Source organism: Balaenoptera borealis (assembly GCF_965194805.1).
Source record: "Balaenoptera borealis genome assembly, chromosome: 3".
Classification (NCBI taxonomy): Eukaryota; Metazoa; Chordata; class Mammalia; order Artiodactyla; family Balaenopteridae; genus Balaenoptera; species Balaenoptera borealis.
In genome coordinates this window covers 73958622-73976826 of record NC_138866.1, presented here as the reverse complement: position 1 = coordinate 73976826, position 18205 = coordinate 73958622, and the positions used below count along the sequence as shown (strand labels likewise).

At 46.3% G+C, this 18205-nt stretch overlaps 1 protein-coding gene and 1 long non-coding RNA gene across 5 annotated transcripts in view; one reads left to right on the top strand and one right to left on the bottom strand.

Moving 5' to 3' along the window:
• Nucleotides 1-144: 144 nt before the first annotated feature.
• The window catches only part of SLC7A7 (solute carrier family 7 member 7), a 32823-nt gene continuing 14762 nt past the window's right edge, over nt 145-18205 (bottom strand). For all 4 annotated transcript variants that reach the window (XM_082386179.1, XM_082386177.1, XM_082386178.1 and 1 more), the window contains 8 exons: nt 5805-5930; nt 4786-4930; nt 3143-3266; nt 2786-2889; nt 2395-2491; nt 1277-1426; nt 884-1067; nt 145-667 (listed from right to left, as the gene is read on the bottom strand). In XM_082386179.1, the coding sequence (XP_082242305.1) occupies nt 564-667; nt 884-1067; nt 1277-1426; nt 2395-2491; nt 2786-2889; nt 3143-3266; nt 4786-4930; nt 5805-5930 (1034 nt within the window). In that variant the 3' untranslated portion in view covers nt 145-563. The remainder of the gene's footprint in view (nt 668-883; nt 1068-1276; nt 1427-2394; nt 2492-2785; nt 2890-3142; nt 3267-4785; nt 4931-5804; nt 5931-18205) is intronic.
• Nucleotides 3273-16433, top strand: LOC309626033. The gene is made up of 2 exons (XR_014242896.1): nt 3273-3537; nt 15940-16433. It is a non-coding gene; the product is annotated as an uncharacterized lncRNA (long non-coding RNA).

Sequence of the window (18205 nt, the reverse complement as noted above, 5' to 3'; positions counted from 1 at the left end):
AGACTGGTTGCACCAGCCTTCAGCCACTGGCTCGAGAGGGAAGAGATACTCAGATTCTTTCAAGCATAGATTGTTTTTAGTCTTCCTGCCAGGCTAATGGGAGCTGTCCTTGAGACACTATATAAAAATGAAGCCATTCAGAGCTCAGGAACATACCCTTTTATTGTCTAGCACCTTTGATAGTTTCACGTCTCTCTAAAGGAGACGGGAAGTTTGGAGCATTATTGGGTCTTTCAGTGGGAAAGAGGAGTGGGCAGGCACACTGGAGGTGAGTGGATGCCTTAACACATGGGAACGTGCCACTGGAACCTCCAAGCCCACACCTGGCATGCTCCCCATCGCAGTCTGCTTTTTATTGTCCCTTTAAAAGAAATACGGAACAACATGTAGCAAAACAAATAAATTACTCTCCATCTCTCAGAAAGCAAGTTCAGAGGTTGCTGAAGCTGCCTAAGAGGCTTCTGGACAGACGCCTCCAAAGAAGTGAGCTTTTCAGCCTCCTTGGCTCCAGCCAGTAGGAGATGAGGCCCCTGCTTCCCACATCTCAGGATTTCTTGTGGTGTTTAGTTAGACTTGGGATCTTGTTGCTTGGGCATCTCTCCATCTTCCAAATCCATCTCTGCAGCAACTGACATACATAGGACCTGGAGATACCGCGTGGCAGATGCTACAAAGAGAAGTTTGAGTCAAAACTGAGAAGAGGTCAACTGGGCTGAGTTCAGGTGGCACTGGGGCTGGGCCCAAGGGGACAATTACAGTTAAGCCGTAACAACAGGTAGGAGCTATGGCAACGGTGATTTGGGAGACTAGATTTGCAGAAAAAGCCAAAAAAAAAAAACCAGGCTGTACAATAGCTGAGCCGACTTGAGGATCCAAGGCTTACCCACAATCCTGCGGAGGCAAAGAGGTCGTTTGTGTTCTGGCACTCTGACGATGAAGAAGTAAAAGGGCAAGCCTGAGAGGGCAATGCCAATGCCGATGAGGGAGTTGATGGTATCACTGTAGAGTGGAACAGCCACCAGGAAGATGGTGCAGAAGCAGAAGACAACGGGGAAGAAAAGGCTGAGCTGAGGGCACAGAAGAAACAAGTGGAGGTTAGACAGCTCAGGGTGGACAGCCAAGACGACCCCACCTCCTGTGACCAGCAGAGCACTGAGTGTTCTTGTCACCCCCTTCCTCAGCTCGGAACCACCCTCGAGTTCCGGGCAAAGGCTTCTGAATAAATGTAAGAACCCCCTGGAGCGGGTGCAGCAGAGGTGGGACGGAGAGGAGCTACCTTGAGAGGACGAGGCCTGTCAGGCTCCTTCCAGCGCAGGTAAAGCTGACCCACGATAGAGAGCCCCACGAAGAACCAGTAGCTGAAGCTGTAGTAGTTAATGAGCTGGAAGATGTCCTCCACACACAAGTAGATCAGCGCCATGAGACCCTGCAAGCGCAAGCCCACATCAGCTGCTCTCAAGGCCTGTCACGCAAGGCACTTGCCAGTCCCCTTTATCTCCCACAAACCCACCCCCTTGTCAAGTCCTCAGTCTCCGCAGCTGTCCTTTTCTGTTCCCACCCCGTTTACCACCTTAGTTTCAACACCTCGCTCCTTTCCTATTAAGTCAGTAGCCTTTTTCAGCCCATTCTTCAAACCCTTGCCAGGTTAATCCTCTGTACAGCCCAGCTCAAAACAGTTCCTCAAATAGCTTTTGCCCCAGAGCCTCTCCAGAATGGCTCCAACATACAATTCCAGCTTTTACCTTCTGCTGCCCAACTCCACACTGCTTAACCTCCGGACTTTCTGATGCTGTTTCTCTCAACCTAAAGCCCATCCATCGCTACCGTTTGCAACCCTAACCTTAAAAATCCACTTCAAATTCACTTTCTCCAGGAAGTCTTTCCTCGTTCACCCTCTACCCCCACAGAGTGACCATTTCTTCCCTTGAACACTACGTCACTGTCTGCCACGGCAGTCATTACAGTGTATTCCATGAACTGTATGCCTCATCCTGGACCAGAGGAGGTCACCATTCCTTAGAGAATATGGATTCTCTCAAGAACCACTGCAGCAGGGACTTCCTTGGTGGCCCAGTGGGTAAGACTCCACACTCCCAATGCAGGGGGCCCGGGTTCGATCCCTGGTCGGGGAACTAGATCCCACGTGCATGCCGCAACCAAGGGTCTGCATGCCGCAACCAAGACCCAGCACAGCCAAAATAAATAAATTAAAAAAAAAAAAAAAAACCACTGCAGCAGTTACAGCACAGTGCCTTGCCCACAGTGGATGGTCCATCAACAGTTTTTCTACTAGAATCTTCTTTAGAGCTTCTGGGGAGCTAAGAACAGTTGTATCTACTGTTACTAAAGTTCCCCCACAATCTGGCTTTCAGCCCCAGTCTTGAGACCACTTACATTGAAGAGCAGAGCCGGCACTGGTGTGAACCGCTCAATGTGAATCATGCAGATGGTGTCAGGGAGATGGCCTTCTCTTGAGCCCACAAAGAAAAGCCTATATTGGGTAAGATAGGAGAGGCTGAGAAACTTGTGGGACGTGGGTGTGGCCTGGCTGTTGTGCCACAAGGCCCTCCCTCGCTGGCATCCCCTCCTTCAAAAGGGTTTGAATAATTTGGAATGGAGTTCAATACTGAGACTTGTAAGAACTGGAGCCTCCTGATGCGAACAAGGCCAAAGGGTTGTGACTGTCACTTCGGGATTACGGTGACTGACGTCTGGGTCCTGTAACTCCTGCCCTGCCCTGCCATAGCTCTTCACTTCACCCCTCAGTAAAAGGTGACACGCATACCTAGACGCAGCCACGATGGAGGCATTGAGGCCACCAAAGCAGGATAACGCAACCGCCACTGGAATGGTCCAGTTGAACACTCCAAAAATCTGGTCTGCAAATGTCTAAGGGAAAGGAATGGAGAAGAGTCATTAGCAGGACCTAACGGGGATGGAAGGCAAGGACAAGCATGCCCCCTGGTGCCCCCTACTAGCACCCCAACCCTTCTTCCACAGCAGGGCTAACAGGACCTCGTAAGCCCAGTACTCTAGGCATACTCTTTTCAAGGACTACCCGCTCTCTGGGACTTTGAAGAGCAGCACGATACCCAAAGCCCACAGACACACCCTCTCCCTTCTGCTAGTGAAAACCCTTTACCACGGCAACAGCATCGCTGGCCAGGATGTCTCGCATGTCGAGCACCGTGTAATAGGCCACATTGGTTAAGATGTAGATGATGGTGACAATGGGCATGGAAATGCCAATGGAGAGGGGCAGATTCCTACAGCCAAACAGAATAGTGGATATATTAGCCCCACAGCCTCATCCCCACTCTCATTCTCAGACTCTGCCCCACTAATCCGGGGATGGGGCCTCCCGTGGCATTTCCCCAGGGCTTTTGCCTTTGAAGTTGCCTAGGATAGGATAGGATAGTGGCTTAAGCGCTGAACTAAAGACAATCAGGGAAAGGAACATCGTGTTCCGAGAAAGGCCTACACAAAAAAGGAAAAAGGATTAACAGATGACTGTGTCACAGCATGATAATAGCACAGGTAAGTTTTGTTTGTTTTACTCTAGAGGTCTCTTAGTATCAGGATTCCTCCCATAAGGCTGTCAACACTGAAAAATTTGTATTAAGGTTAAATATGAAAGAAGAAATTATAGAGGGAAACTGAAATCTAACCTCTCCAGAGAATAAGATAGGCCCTCAGTAGAAAGAACAATATGTGTATCTGAACAAGCAATCTGGGAAATATGTTCACCCCAACCCCTTACTCAGTTTGAGAGCTTTGAGTGCCATCCTAACCAGAGGCCAAGAGAAAAACATAAAAGACTTCTCAAGGTCCCTCTGGCCCAATAAAGTCATGATCTTTATAAACGTTCTTCACAGTGAGACTGGGGGAAAAAAAAAAAGGAGAGAGGGGCAAATACTCAAGTCGTTCAGTTTCTGTCCGGTAGGTGGAAGCACCGCCCAGGCCTCGATCTGCTATTATCTGCTCCCAGGGTTGCAGCACTAGATGTGTATCAGGAATACTGTTTCTCAAACCCAAAAGGGGTTTATTATTATTATTTTGACTTAGAAATTTACAGAAACCTCACTCCCTGGCAAATCTTAGTTCCTAGAATCATTGAATTTCAGAGCCAGGAAAGGCTCTAGAGATCATATAATTCAACCCCCTCAATTACAGATAAGGAGCAGGCAGAGATGGCAGGGGATTCCCTCAAGGTCATCCAACAAATCAGTGGAAAGACAGGTCCAGGCCCTTTGACTCCCTGCCCGGTGTTCTTTTTACTCTGCGTGACTACAGGGCAATTCAGAGTAAAAACGGTGTCCTGAAACAAACAATACCACAATTCAAAGTCAGTATGAATTTGAGAAACAAGGAAGGGATCAGAAGGGAAAGGAAGGTTTCTGGTAGTCTGTGACCTAAAGTTATATATATGGGAATAAGGGTGGGTGAAAAATCTATCAAGGAAAATCTGTTTTTTGAAAAAAAAATTTTAAATTTTAAAAAAGCATACACGAGCACATGGTACAACTTGCTTTGATTAATTCAGAAATGCATGAACAAATGAGAAAAAGCCTGGAAAGAAAAAATTTTTTTTAACACGCAAGAAAGTTCACCTCTTAGCTCTGCTACTGTAATCATGGACAAGTTACTTCTCTGGGCCTCCGGCCTCCAGTCTATTAAAATGACACTGATAAAATCAACCAGTTGTGGTATGCTGTCTGGCACACAGTAGGAGCTCAATAAATGATGGCTATCATTGTCATGGAAAGCTGATGGTGAGGTACCTACCTCTCAGGATTCTTGATCTCTTCGGTGACATAATTGAGGGTATCCCAGCCCGAGTAGGAAAACAGAGCCGAGTACAGTGCCAGAGCAATGTTGCCCATTGAAAATGATGAACCCTCAAAGGAATTTTCAAAGTGAGTCGAGGCTCCTGGAACCCAGAGAACATGGAAAGGCAGAAGGATTAGTGGCCTACACCCCAACTACAAGCTGATCCAGTAAAGGAGAGGAAGAATGTGACGATAATAGAATGTGTGTGGCTTATAACACCTTAGCAGCAAGGGTACCAGTGAAGGAATGGGGAGCAGAAGAGAGACATCTACAGTAACGGGCCAGAGTGCAGGCAGCAGCACAGGGATCTTCACAGGAAGGACCCCGGCGGCTCTCTAGAGGAAGGAACCACGACAGAGCAGAGGGCTGGAGAACGGAGGTGATGCAGTTCTGTCTGCCCCCTTCCTAACCCAGACAGCTGACACAGAGTGGAGGAAGGGCAGGGCGCAGTATGCCCAATCAACAGAGTAGTTGCAGGGTAGGTGTTCACACCTGGGAACTGGGAGAGGAGTGGGTGCAAGAGGTTCATTTCTGCCCTTGTCTGCTCCCAAGGGGAGAACAGTCAGAGCCACAGCATTGGGCTCGACGATCTGCAAAAACCGGCTCCCGGGATAGGCTCCTTTTTGCCCAGATCAACCTCCTCTGGGAGGCAGCATGCAGAGACGCGACAGGACAGGCTGTGGGGTCAGTCTGCCTGGGTACAGAGTTCAGCTCCACTACTTAAGCTAGGGACTTCAGGGACTTCCCTGGCGGTCCAGTGGTTAGGACTCCGTGTTTGCATGGCAGGGGGCACGGGTTCAACCCCGGTGGGGGAACTAAGATCCTGCAAGCCTCGGGGCATGGCCAAAAAGATAAACAAAATGGGAATAATAATAGTACCCATTAAATGAAATCATGCACAGAGGTCACTTAGAGGAGTATGGCATATAGAAAATGCTTAACAAACATTAGTTGCTGTCACTCTTATTTCTTACCCTGGCCAAGTCTAACAACGCCTGCGATGATGACGGCGATCAGTGCCAATACTTTTGCGTAGGTGAAAACATCTTGTACCAGGGTTCCCCACTTGACATAGGCACAGTTAATGAAGGTTAAGAGACCTGAAAGAAAAATAATACTGATTGGTGACTGACCCCACCATCCAGAGGGCCTTAGACCCCCAAGCAATTTTTCTAGTACCAGTCACCAAAATAGACCCTTTGGCCAAAGACAGGACTGTTTGGGCTCTGACCTGCTCTTCATTGGAAACCTCTGCCCAGAATGCCCTCACCATTATCATTCAAAGGCACTTGCTGAGCACCTGTGTACACAGCGCTACACACACACACACACACACACACGCCCTCAGCACTTTATACAAGAGACAAAACAAAGCAACTGGATTTGCTTACACACAAAAGTGCCCACAGCAATAGGAGGCAACTGGTAGCGGAACAGGATTAGTGATGCGTTCCAGCTGTTGTCTCTGAAAAGTCATGGTCTCTCCCCCTCTCCAGCCCTGTATCCCCTTATATGGACTCCAGGACCCAGCACTCTGATGCTGTGGGATTACTGTTAACCTTGATGAGTCCTGTTGTGACTTATCCAACGTCTGGGCCAGCAGGTCAGGATGTGTGGCCAGGATTAGGCTGGAGGCCAGACTTCCTGCTACTGCCGGCCAGCTCAGCTGCTTGTTTGCATGCTTGGAAAGACTCCTGGAACTGAGGTTCCTACAGAAGGGGGATGGGGCATGTTTCCTGACTGGACAATGCAAAAGTCAGAGCCACAAACATTCCTCAAGCCCTTCTATCCTGGGGTAGAGGCAATCCCTTTACTTGGATGAGCTTCAGCAAAATTCATGGATTGCCCTTAGAGCCAGGGTTCTTAACCTAGGGCTTCCACAGGCCTGAAATTCTTTATAAAGTGTTATGTACATATGTCCAAAGAATATGCATTGTTCTAAGAAAAGGGTCCATAACTTTCACCAGAATCTCAGAGAAATCCACTACCCCACCCCACCCCAAAAAAGCTATAATCTGCTACTTCAGAAGAAGAAATTCAAGAGGGGAAGAAAATCGAAAGAAACAGTTCTGAAATTCAGCAGAATGTTCCTCAATCCTCCACCAACCTCTTAAACAATCAGGCAGCCACATACCCCGTACCTTCCCCGCTGTGGCAAAGTGGATCGTTTCACTGCTCCCTCCGTCCCAGCTCAGCAACTGGAGCGCTAGAAGGAGGGCTTAACAGCCAGCCCTTCTCCCAAGGGCTGCGAAGACAAGATCAGAGCCAGCCTGCCTTACCAGAGGAGAAAGTGCTGGGCTTGCCTGCTTCAAGCCACCAACTCAGTCCCAAGTACTCCCTGTCTCAGTTCTGGCAGTGGTGTGGCCCTCAGTGTCCCCAGTCCTTCTGTTTTGTTGTGTCCTGGTCTCATCACACTCTGGCCCAGAGGCTACTTCATCCTGAGAGGCAGGAAAGAGCAGCCCCTCAGAACAGCTGTCTCACCTTCTGTCTCCCCCTCCCTTACTGCCCAAGTTCTTTTCCGCTCTTCCAGAAAGGGGGCATTCCTGTCCCAAACAAACACTTGCCTTTCTGCCTAATGAACAAGCCAATGAACAACCAAACCTTATCACAGGGCTGGGCAAAAATGCACCCATAACTCCAGGCCAACGTAGTGTTAAGTTAATAAAGACACAAGCATGTAGTCTCCACAAGCATCCCACAAAACGGGCAAATCTTTCAGATCTGCTGATCCTCCTCAGCCAGTCACCCATCCTTTACTCCCCACCGGACTTCTGCCTCCTGCCTCTTCTCTCCATCCTGTAACCTCCACCCCTCACCCTCAGGCTCTGCTGCTGACTTACTAATATAACTCAAGCCAGGTTGGATTAGAAGCATCTGGGACAACTGGAGCTACCATATTCACAAAGGAATGGGGTCATCCTTTTCCTGGATTCAACAGGGATCCAGATCTACTGTTAGCAGAGATCACTCCCATTTTTTTCCACTCTGATCCCAAAAGTACATACTCTACTCCATCAATCAGAAGTGCACAGTTACCCTTGACCTTAGAGAGTCATTTATCGAGATCATCAATATTTATACAAGCATAATTCTTGGTATCTCATCTCCTATCTCAAGTAGCTTATCAGATAAATTTTCACACCGCTTGTTTCTAACAGGCCTGGTAAAGAGAATTGTTCCACATTGTATCTGTAGTAATGCTTCGACTCTAGTAATGGTTAGGAACCCACTGTAGCTTTACACATTAAGCATCTGTCCCCTGGGCTTATCACTCAGTCATACAGCAGTTTTCATATCAGTCATTTTCCAAAGCTACACACTGTAAACATATATCGTTGTATAAAGAAACCAGCCTTTCTACTAAAAAAATAAGTTGAGACTTATTTTTGAGAATTAAAAAAAAACATGGTAAGTATTTATTATGCATTTGAACTGGGTTTGAATTTTCAAGACTGCATATGTCAAAAATAGGCAGAATGACCATTCATTCCAGTTTGCTGTCGCCCCTGGGTAAGACAAACAACCCGAGGCTTATAAATGCACTTCATAAAGAATGATATAAAAAAGCCATTAGACCTATGAAAAGTGATTCAAACCAAGTATTCATTAGGGAGTGGCTGAAATCAAATGTGTCACATAGCAATACCAAGTAAAAATACTGGTGAGGATGAGGTATAACTGGAACTCTCATCCAAGCCTGGAGAGAGTATGAATTGATGTATGGGTTTTGAAAAACTTTCACTTTCTATTAAAATGAACATACACACATACAATGACCCAGAAATCCCATTCCATGGAATATACCCAACAGAAATGCATACAAAAGTACACCAAAGGATGTAACTGAATTTTTAAGTGATAAATTTATCTTTTGCATTGGCAAAGAAATGAAGATACTGATCGGCAATTTTCTTGTATACTGCAATCAGTAGAAGACAAATCAGAGGTATTATTATTGTCCCCTCTGTCCGTTGTTGTGTTTCTCTTTTTCATACTGATGTGAAAAGCAGCTGACTGTTCTTCGACAACATAAGTCTCCTCTTAAGGTCTCATTTTCACTATATAATTGGCTATGATACTTGCATGTATTTCATCAGGTCTCCAGCTATTCAGAATGATGATTTCTAATATATTTTTCTCCTAGTGCAAGAATAAGAATTCAGTAGCCATAATGTTTTCTGTTGCCTATGAAAAATGGGCTTTTTAATTTAGTTAATATGACAAAGTTCATCTTATTTAGAGGGATTATTTTTAATGTTATTATAATAAAAATGACACCTTTATTAAAAAAAAAAAAAATTCATGGGTGGACTTCCCTGGTGGCGCGGTGGTTAAGAATCCGCCTGCCAATGCAGGGAACACGGGTTCGAGCCCTGGTCCGGGAAGATCCCACATGCCGCCGAGCACCTAAGCCCGTGAGCCACAACTACTGAGCCTGCGCTCTAGAGCCCACGAACCACAACTACTGAGCCCGTGTGCCACAACTACTGAAGCCCGTGCGCCTAGAGCCCGTGCTCTGCAACAAGAGAAGCCACCGCAATGAGAAGCCTGCGCATAGCAACGAAGACCCAATGCAGCCAAAAATAAATAAATTAAAAAAAAAAAAAATTCATGGGTAGCCCTCAGGGTCACCAGGGGGACAACACTAAACTGGGATAGGCTTGAGAATTAAGAGACTGGTTCCGGTTCAGAGTCAGTCTGTAGCCACATGCCACATGCTTCTGTTCTCAGCTCTGTCCAAGGATGTGGACAGGGAAGAGCCAACTCCTTATCCTTTACTGCAACAAATTCTGAGAAGAAAATACATGGATTGTTTACATTTTAATCCCTACAGCTTCTCTAGTCTACTTCCATATCCATCCATCTGTATCCTTGCTCTTACCCACCAGTGTTCCCTCCTCCACCGCTCCTGAGCCTTCGCTCTCAGCCACTGACCCACCATCTTGCCCTGATCCGCTCTCTGTATTGAGCACAGGAGGTTCGGTTTGAACAAAGAAGGGAATCCTCTGGAAAGAGCGCTGGCCCTCATCCTCCCCAGCGCACAGCTTCCTCCAGGGCCTCTTGGCCGTGGGAGCAGGAAATGGGTAAGGCAGGCAGCAGTGCTGACTGGGCTCTCTGTCCCCACCCCCAGCGGATACAGCTGACCGGTGGCCCCAGAGCCCAGCCAAGTGCACTGTTCTTGAAGTGGAGCCTGACCTCCTGCTTCAGAGGCAGGGAAGGGGGTGGGGGTAGGACATGGGGTTAGAATAATACGGAGGCAACTGCAAGTTAACCTCAAGGACAGAGATGCCCTACCCTCCTACCTCTAGGTGCAATTCAATCCCCACCCAACACTGGGCCAAGACCACCGGAAGACGGTCTGAAATTCACCTCGGACCCTTGACTCAGGTGCACCCCATTCCTGCTTTGACCCCTGCTTTGGAGGAAGAAGCAGCTGAGAAGAAGTCACTCCTATAATTATCTAAAGAGCTGCTCCTGAATGGTCATGAAACCCAGCCTCCATGGGCCCCCTGGAGGAGGAGGCTAGTTCCAGCGCTAAGGCCCAGCGTCAGCTCTAGAACTAAAAGCAAGGAGAGCAGATGCCTGGCTTGATCCAGAAGTGAACAAAGCTTGCAGGCCCATTCAGGATCAGACGCCCAGATTTAGTTTAGATGCGCAAACTAAACAGTCCCTGAAAAAGAACATTCAGCCTACAATTCTCCCAGCACCATTAGTTTTAAATACATACGACATAACACACAACTTAGTCTGCTATTTAAGCCATTTTCTGCTTCAAATTCCCAGGAACTGTAAAAACCTCAGTAATTTATTAGGCCACTCATGCCGTTTGTAAAGAGACCACCAATAGCTCTTCCTCCCACCCAGCCAAAAACTTCTTCCTCGCAACTTGTAGCTAATTGTCCTGGACCTGTCCTCTGGAGCCACAGAGCATCAAGCTAAAGCCTCTCGCACATCATGATAAGCCCTTCTTATCATTAAAGACTGACATCCCGTTCCCCTGAGTCTTCCCTCTTCAGGCCAAAGACCTATTTTCTTCAACATCTTGTGTGATAAATATGGTTTCCCACTCACCAGCCCAGTTCACTCCTCTGTATTAATTGCACTTTGTCAGTGTCTCCCTGGAAACTGAGACCCACACAGAAAACTCCAGATATTTTTGCAGGCTACGGAGTCTCAGTTTGAATTCGTCAACTGTAACTCCTTTTTTTCTCCCAAACTGATGAACTTTTCCCTCTCCCTGTGTTTGGGCCTATTAAAAGTGATTTTTTTTTAATCCCAAATATGGGGCTTTACATTTATTCCTAGTAACTTTCCTCTCTGAATTTTTAGGCATCATTCCCATTTACCAGAAATGGATTTCCCCCTTAATTTTAATCAGTTCAAATGCCTTCAATTTTGTGAAATCTGCAAATCTAATTAACAAACCCTCTGGGTCTTCACTGAAGTCACTTATAAAAATGTTGACTAGGATAGAGCCCTGTAGTCTATCACTATAGACCCTCCTCTCTGCTGTCATTATTCCACAACGTCAACCAGGAATCCACCAAACTATTTTTTTTATCTAGTCCACCTTTTTCTACCTTGTCAACAAGAATATCACAAGAGTTTGCCAAGAACCTCTCTGAAATCTGTATACACATGTCTCTGCTCTAGAAATCTAATGATGCTATCAAATAATGATTCAAATGAAATTAGTACATATTTATGCTAGAATGTTCATAGCTATACCATTGTAATAGTCAAAAATTTGAAACAACCCAAATGCCAATCAACGATAGAATGGCTAAATGAATACAATGGAATACTAAACAACAATGAGAATGAACCATCTACAGCTACAGACAAAATTATGGATGAATGTCACAAACGTATTAAGTGAACAAGCCAAACACAAGAGAGTACATACCCTTTATATCCATTTACATAAAAACAGGCTAAATTAATCTATGCTACTAGAAGTCAGAACAGTGATTTCCCTTAGCATGTGCATGGGGGGCACAGGGGAGTGACTGGGAGAAACACAGGAGAGGTTCAGGGGGCTGCTTTTTTGATGTGGATGCTGGTTACACATGTGTGTTCAGTTAGAAAATTCATCAAGCTGTACACTTATGACATGTGCACAGTTCCTTTTGTATATTACACTTGAATAAAAAAATTAAAATTGAACAAAAGATGAGGTTAGCTTGTTTTTAGCAAATCTGTACAGGTTACTAGAGATCCTCCTTTCTTCCCTTCACACTTTGCTAACCAGGTTTAACAGATGAGCCTAGAACTGGGGAGGAATCAACCTCAGATTACCAGTGCAGAATGCTCAGAATCCACCTCCTTCTCTTTCTTTTTTTTTTTAAATTTATTTACTTTATTGATTTTTGGCTGTGTTGGGTCTTCCCTGTTGCTGTGCGCAGGCTTTCTCTAGTTGCGGCAAGCGGGGGCCACTCTTCGTTGCAGTGTGCGGGCTTCTCATTGTGGTGGCTTCTCTTGTTGTGGAGCACGGGCCCTAGACACGTGGGCTTCAGTAGCTGTGGCACTTGGGCTCAGTAGTTGTGGCTCACGGGCTCTAGAGCGCAGGCTCAGTAGTTGTGGCACACGGGCTTAGTTGCTCTGCGGCATGTGGGATCTTCCCGAACCAGGGCTCGAACCCGTGTCCCCTGCATTGACAGGCGGATTCTTAACCACTGCGCCACCAGGGAAGTCCCTCCTTCTCTTTCTTGGAAAGCCAGGTTACCACTTGTGGTAGGCACAGTGGCCCTGAGAAACAGAAGAGTCAGTGTGAAAGACTTTTGATGTGAGAAAGACTTGACTAGCTACTGCTGGCTTTGAAGATGGAAGGGGGCCATGAGCCCCTAGAAGCTAGAAAAGGCAAGAAAATGGATTCTCCCCTAGAGCCTCCAGAAAGGAACATGGCAATGCTGAAACCTTGATGTTAGCCCAGTGAGACCCTTTTCAGACTTCTGACCTACAGAACTGTGAAATCATAAATTTGTGTTGTTTTAAACCACTAAATTGGTTGTAATTTGCTACAGCAGCAATAGGAAACTAATAACGTCACTCAACAGTTTCCTTTTTATACCCTTCCTGTTCTCCAAGGTCCTGGAGATGCCTAGTAGTCATTCTGTCATCTCAGCTAATTATCAATTCTTTCCATTTGTTTGCAAGTGTATAGTTAAAAACATTTAAAGCAATGACACGGTTTATTACTATCTCCTCAACTCTCTTGGTCTTGTTTTTTTGTTGGCCTAGATCTATCGGCCTGTTGGGTTTTTATTGAACCCTTTCTTAGGTGAGCAATCCTGCAGGTAAAGTTAGAGGAAAAGTGGGACTGTGGCCTCTCCTTTCCACCATCTATTATCATAGATCTAACTGCCCCCAGAGCATCCAGCCTTGCCCGTGCTGTTCTCACTCTGAACATTGCTCTCGGAAACTTTTGTTGGCCTTAGTTACTTCTTCAGGTCTTAGTTTATGCTGGGCATTAACCTTCAGGACACTCTCCTTGCAGGGTCACTCCTTTATTTATTTAGTCTTGATTATGTCACCTCTCATTATCTCTTGCGTATCATTTCTAAAAATCTGAGCTCATCAAAAATCGATGTGTTTGGGGCTTCCCTGGTGGCGCAGTAGTTAAGAATCTGCCTGCCAGTGCAGGGGACACGGGTTCGAGCCCTGGTCTGGGAAGATCTCACATGCCATGGAGCAACTAAGCCCGTGTGCCACAACTACTGAAGACCACGTGCTTACAGCCCCTGCTCCGCAGCAAGAAAAGCCACCACAAAGAGAAGCCCGCACACTGCAAAGAAGAGTAGCTCCCACTCACTGCAACTAGAGAAAGCCCGTAGCAATGAAGACCCAACACAGCCAAAATTTAAAAAATAAATAAAATAAATAAATTTTTAAAAATCAATTAGTTTAAAAAAAATCAATGTGTTCAATCACATCACTTTCTTCAGATGATTCTCCTGTTCTTCCTAAATAAGATAATTTAATTATTGTATCAGAATTTCATCTTGAAGGGACTTCCCTGGCGGTCCAGTGGGTAAGACTCCACACTCCCAATGCAGGGGGACCAGGTTCAATCCCTGGTCAGGGAACTACATCCCGCATGCAGGCCGCAACTAAAAAGTCCGCATGCCGCAACTATGAGCCCACATGCCACAACTAAGACCTGGTGCAGCCAAAATAAATAAACAAATATTAAAAAAAGAATTTCATTTTGAAGACACCCCTGGTCTTTTTTCTGTTTTTAAATCCCTGGCTGTAAAATTGTAATTCTTTGCCTTGAACTTTTCTGTAATCTCTTTGCCTAAAATTTAGAGTACATTTTGGAGGAAATCCAGCATTTCTTTTCCTGGGACATACCAACTCTGAGAAGGCATAATCACTTCCTCACAAGGATTCCACATTGCCCCTGGTTATGTCAAATAATAATAATAATAATAAATCCTTATCCTTTAGAGATACATATTGAAGTCTTTATGGATTAAATGGTTTGATGTCTTGGATTTGATTTAAATAATCTAGTGTGGGTGAGGAAGGGGTGGTTGGAGCATAGATGTTGATAAAACAGTGTTGATAATCATTGATGCTGGTGCTTGAACCCTGGGAGTTCACTGTACAATTTGCTCTACTTTTGTATATGTTCGAAATCTTCCATAATATACCATTTTTTTTTAATGTAGAGAGGTACTGCTTCTAATAGAATGCAATTGATTTTAGCAAAAGTGCTCAGGGAATTGAAGCTTCCATCGCTACCATATTTCCCTTTTGTACAAATTTTATGATTTTTATGAGGAAAGCAAAACACTTATTCTTCTGACCTGACAGTGTGCAGTAAATGCCCACAGTTACATCATTCCTACTTCTTTTTGCTTTTATCTTCGTGTTCTCTTCACCATGCTTCTTCCCTTAGGATGGGGGTTTATTTCCATATACTTTACTATGGGAGATCTTCAGGAAAAATCCCTAACTGGTATCTGAGAGCCCTCTGATAGCACTATGTAATAATTCTTCTTCCCAAGGTAAGCAGATGGGATTAACAGAGGCCAGGGCCTTGGTGTCCTTTCTAAGAGATGGGCCACGTATCTATAATGAGGAAGGAAGAGACTTCTCCTGTTTAGTTGTGAAAAGCAGCCCTCCTGCAGGCAAAAAGCTGGAGGCAGTACTGGGTAGTACTGTCCATTACGTTTTTTGGGAAAGAGAGAAAGGGGAGGTAAAATCCTTTGACAGGTCTCTATGTCTTGGTCCTGAAATTTCCCTCTCACTGCAATGAAAAGAATCAAAACATAACCTTGCCCAGAGGGAGCAGGCATCCCTTATTATAGCAGATCCTCATACAAGTACATCTCTCTTTGATATACTATATCCATCTCAGCTTTTCTAGCAAATCCATCACTTTTGAACAAGGTATACTTTTTTTTTTTTTTTTTTGGCTGTGTTGGGTCTTCGCTGCTGAGCGCGGGCTTTCTTTAGTTGTGGCGAGCGGAGGCTACTCTTTGTTGCGGTGCACGGGCTTCTTTTGTTGAGGAGCATAGGTGCTAGGTGCACGGGTTTCAGTAGTTGTGGCTCGCGGGCTCTAGAGTGCAGGCCCAGTAGTTGCGGCGCACGGGCTTAGTTGCTCCGCGGCATGTGGGATCTTCCCGGACCAAGGCTCGAACCCGTGTCCCCTGCATTGGCAGGCGGATTCTCAACCACTGCACCACCAGAGAAGCCCAAACAAGGTATACTCTGTCACTGTCATATTCTAATCAAATAAATTGTTTCCTCCTTGCAGTAAATGTAAAAAGCAAATGTGTTTATTAGCCTCCTTGAATGTTGATGAGTCCAAAAGCATCACTCCCAATCTTCTAGCCTCTCCAAATGCATTACTGAGCAATTTTTCCAACTTTATTCTTCTCTCTCTATAATACCTCATAGCCTCCAAACTACCCAGATGTATACTTTTATCTGTGTATTTTTCCCCTTCCTCTAAAATTTCAGTTTAAAGCTTTATTAAATGCATCTCTCCCAATCTCTATAACATCTGCTCCATCCCTCACCAGAGTGTATCCTCTGGTATCCTAGCATTTACATTCCAAGACTCAGTTCTGTGTTCTCTTTTTTCTTTCACATACACAGACTTCAAGTGACAAAGAGACGAAGATTCCACCTGCCACTCCATTCGCTATCGTGAACTTCAAAGTCACCAGTGACACATCTCATGTGTCTGCTGACTGGTGACGTCATTCATCCCCCAGCAATCAGCAGAAGGATAGCGGCCTGTGGGCTTAATTGGGGTGAGCAAGCTCTCTGTCACGTGTTACTCAAGAAAAACCACCCGTCTCTGCATTAGGCTAGTCTATGCATAGTCAGAGTCACACTGCTGGGGAGCAGTCCAGCCCCTTAACTGGTACGCTCAGGCCTGCGAATACCCAGATGTCTCCAGAATACTCTACCGAGGCTGTTCCCTCAGAAGGACCAGATTTAAGCTCTCCAAAAAAGCCTCAGCTCTTCTGCCTAAAGCCAGACATTTCAAGTTTTTCCTTGTTTTCTTTACTGCTTGTTTTGTTTTTTGTTGTTGAATGCTGGTTTAGGATACTCTCTACAACTTAAAAATCACTTTTTCTTCTTGATTCCTTGATCGATTATTTCTTCCACACTTCCTAGGTGCTGTTGCATGTCTCAGATAGCAGCTGGTCCTCAAACACTTTCACCTTTTCAGGCTACATAACCATGTCGCTTACTCAGGCTTCATGGGTGAGAGCATCCGGCAAGAAGACACACGGAGCATAAGCCCTGTGGGTCACTGGATCAGGTCTTCCCACCCTGCCTTCTGGAGCCTAGTCAGCACTTCAGTTGCTGTGGGTCTGCACCACAGGAGGGAGCAAGCAAGCACTTTGCACCAGGAGGTTCACCGATTAACGGCTCCATCAGCTCCCGTCTCAAAGCCAGCGAGTCCTTGGTAACAGGATCCTTACTGGTTTGCTCAGCTAGGTCCAGTTCAGGTTCTCAGAAATGGGTCCCCAAGGCTGACTGAGCATCAGGATGGCCTGAGGATCCCCTGAGGAGTGTGAACCTACAGCTCTGGGGCTCCACCCCTGAAGTTCTGGTTCAGCAGGTCTGAGACGGGGCTCGCCAGGGGAGCCTGATGACCTGCCTGCTCTGGGCTACCTTAGGTCATCACAAAACAAAATCATCACTTAGAGAACCACCTTGATCAGAGCAAGCCCAGACCCTCACTTAACTCAGCATTCCTGGTTCCACACGAGCATCACTCAACGAGCTTTAACAAAGTTCAGTGCTCGGGCCCCACCCAGGACAATGAAGTCAAGCTCTGGGGTACAGCCCAGGCATCGGCACGTTTTTAAAGTTCCCTGGGTGATTCTAAAGCATGGTGACAACTGAGAACCTCTCTTCCCACGGCCCCCATCAGTTCTCCTCGGCAGGAACTTTCTGCTTCCTCAAGTCTTGTTCTCCAAGCTAATTTCCATTCTTCTGCTCAGTGGTTCAGAGTTCTTTGGCTGGGGGACAAGAGAGGGAGAGGAAGGGGCCAGAAGTATTTTTTTTTTAATATTTATTTATTTATTTATTTATTTGGTTGTGCCAGGTCTTGGTTGTGGTAAGTGGGCTCCTTTAGTTGCAGCAGGTGGGCTCCTTAGTTGCAGCATGCATGTGGGATCTAGTTCCTTGGTCAGGGATTGAACCCTAACCCCTGCATTGGGAGCACAGCGTCTTATCCACTGCGCCACCAGGGAAGTCCCAAGTGTTTTTTTTAAACCCGCTAGGTGACTCCAATTGTCAGCCGAGGTTGGGACCCACTGTCCCTAGCTCCTTCCCCAGCTCCCTCTAGGCTGTTCCCTTAGCCTCTTCTGAGGCAGAGAGAAAGAGAACAGAAAAAGGAAGAGACCAAGGGTGAACCCCTGAAAAGCTTTGGGGATCAGGCCAGCACAGAGCTCCACCTCCCTCCCTGCTGTTGAAGAGTTTGTTCTGAAGTTCACGTTGACCCCATACCAGAAAGACCTCAGCGCTCTGACTCTAGTCCCCTTGCTGCTGTGAATGTGGAACGTGAAATGTAAGCTTCCTGGGCTTCCCTGGTGGTGCAGTGGTTAAGAATCCGCCTGCCAATGCAGGGGACACGGGTTCGAGCCTTGGTCCGGGAAGATCCCACATGCCGCGGAGCAACTAAGCTCGTGAGCCACAACTACCGAGCCTGCACTCTAGAACCCACAAGCCACAACTACTGAGCCCGCATGCCACAACTACTGAAGCCCGCACACCACAACTACTGAAGCCCATACACCACAACTACTGAAGCCTGTGAGCCTAGAGCCTGAGCTCTGCAACAGGAGAAGCTACCGCACTGAGAAGCCTGCGCACCGCAACTAGAGAAAGCCCGCACACAGCA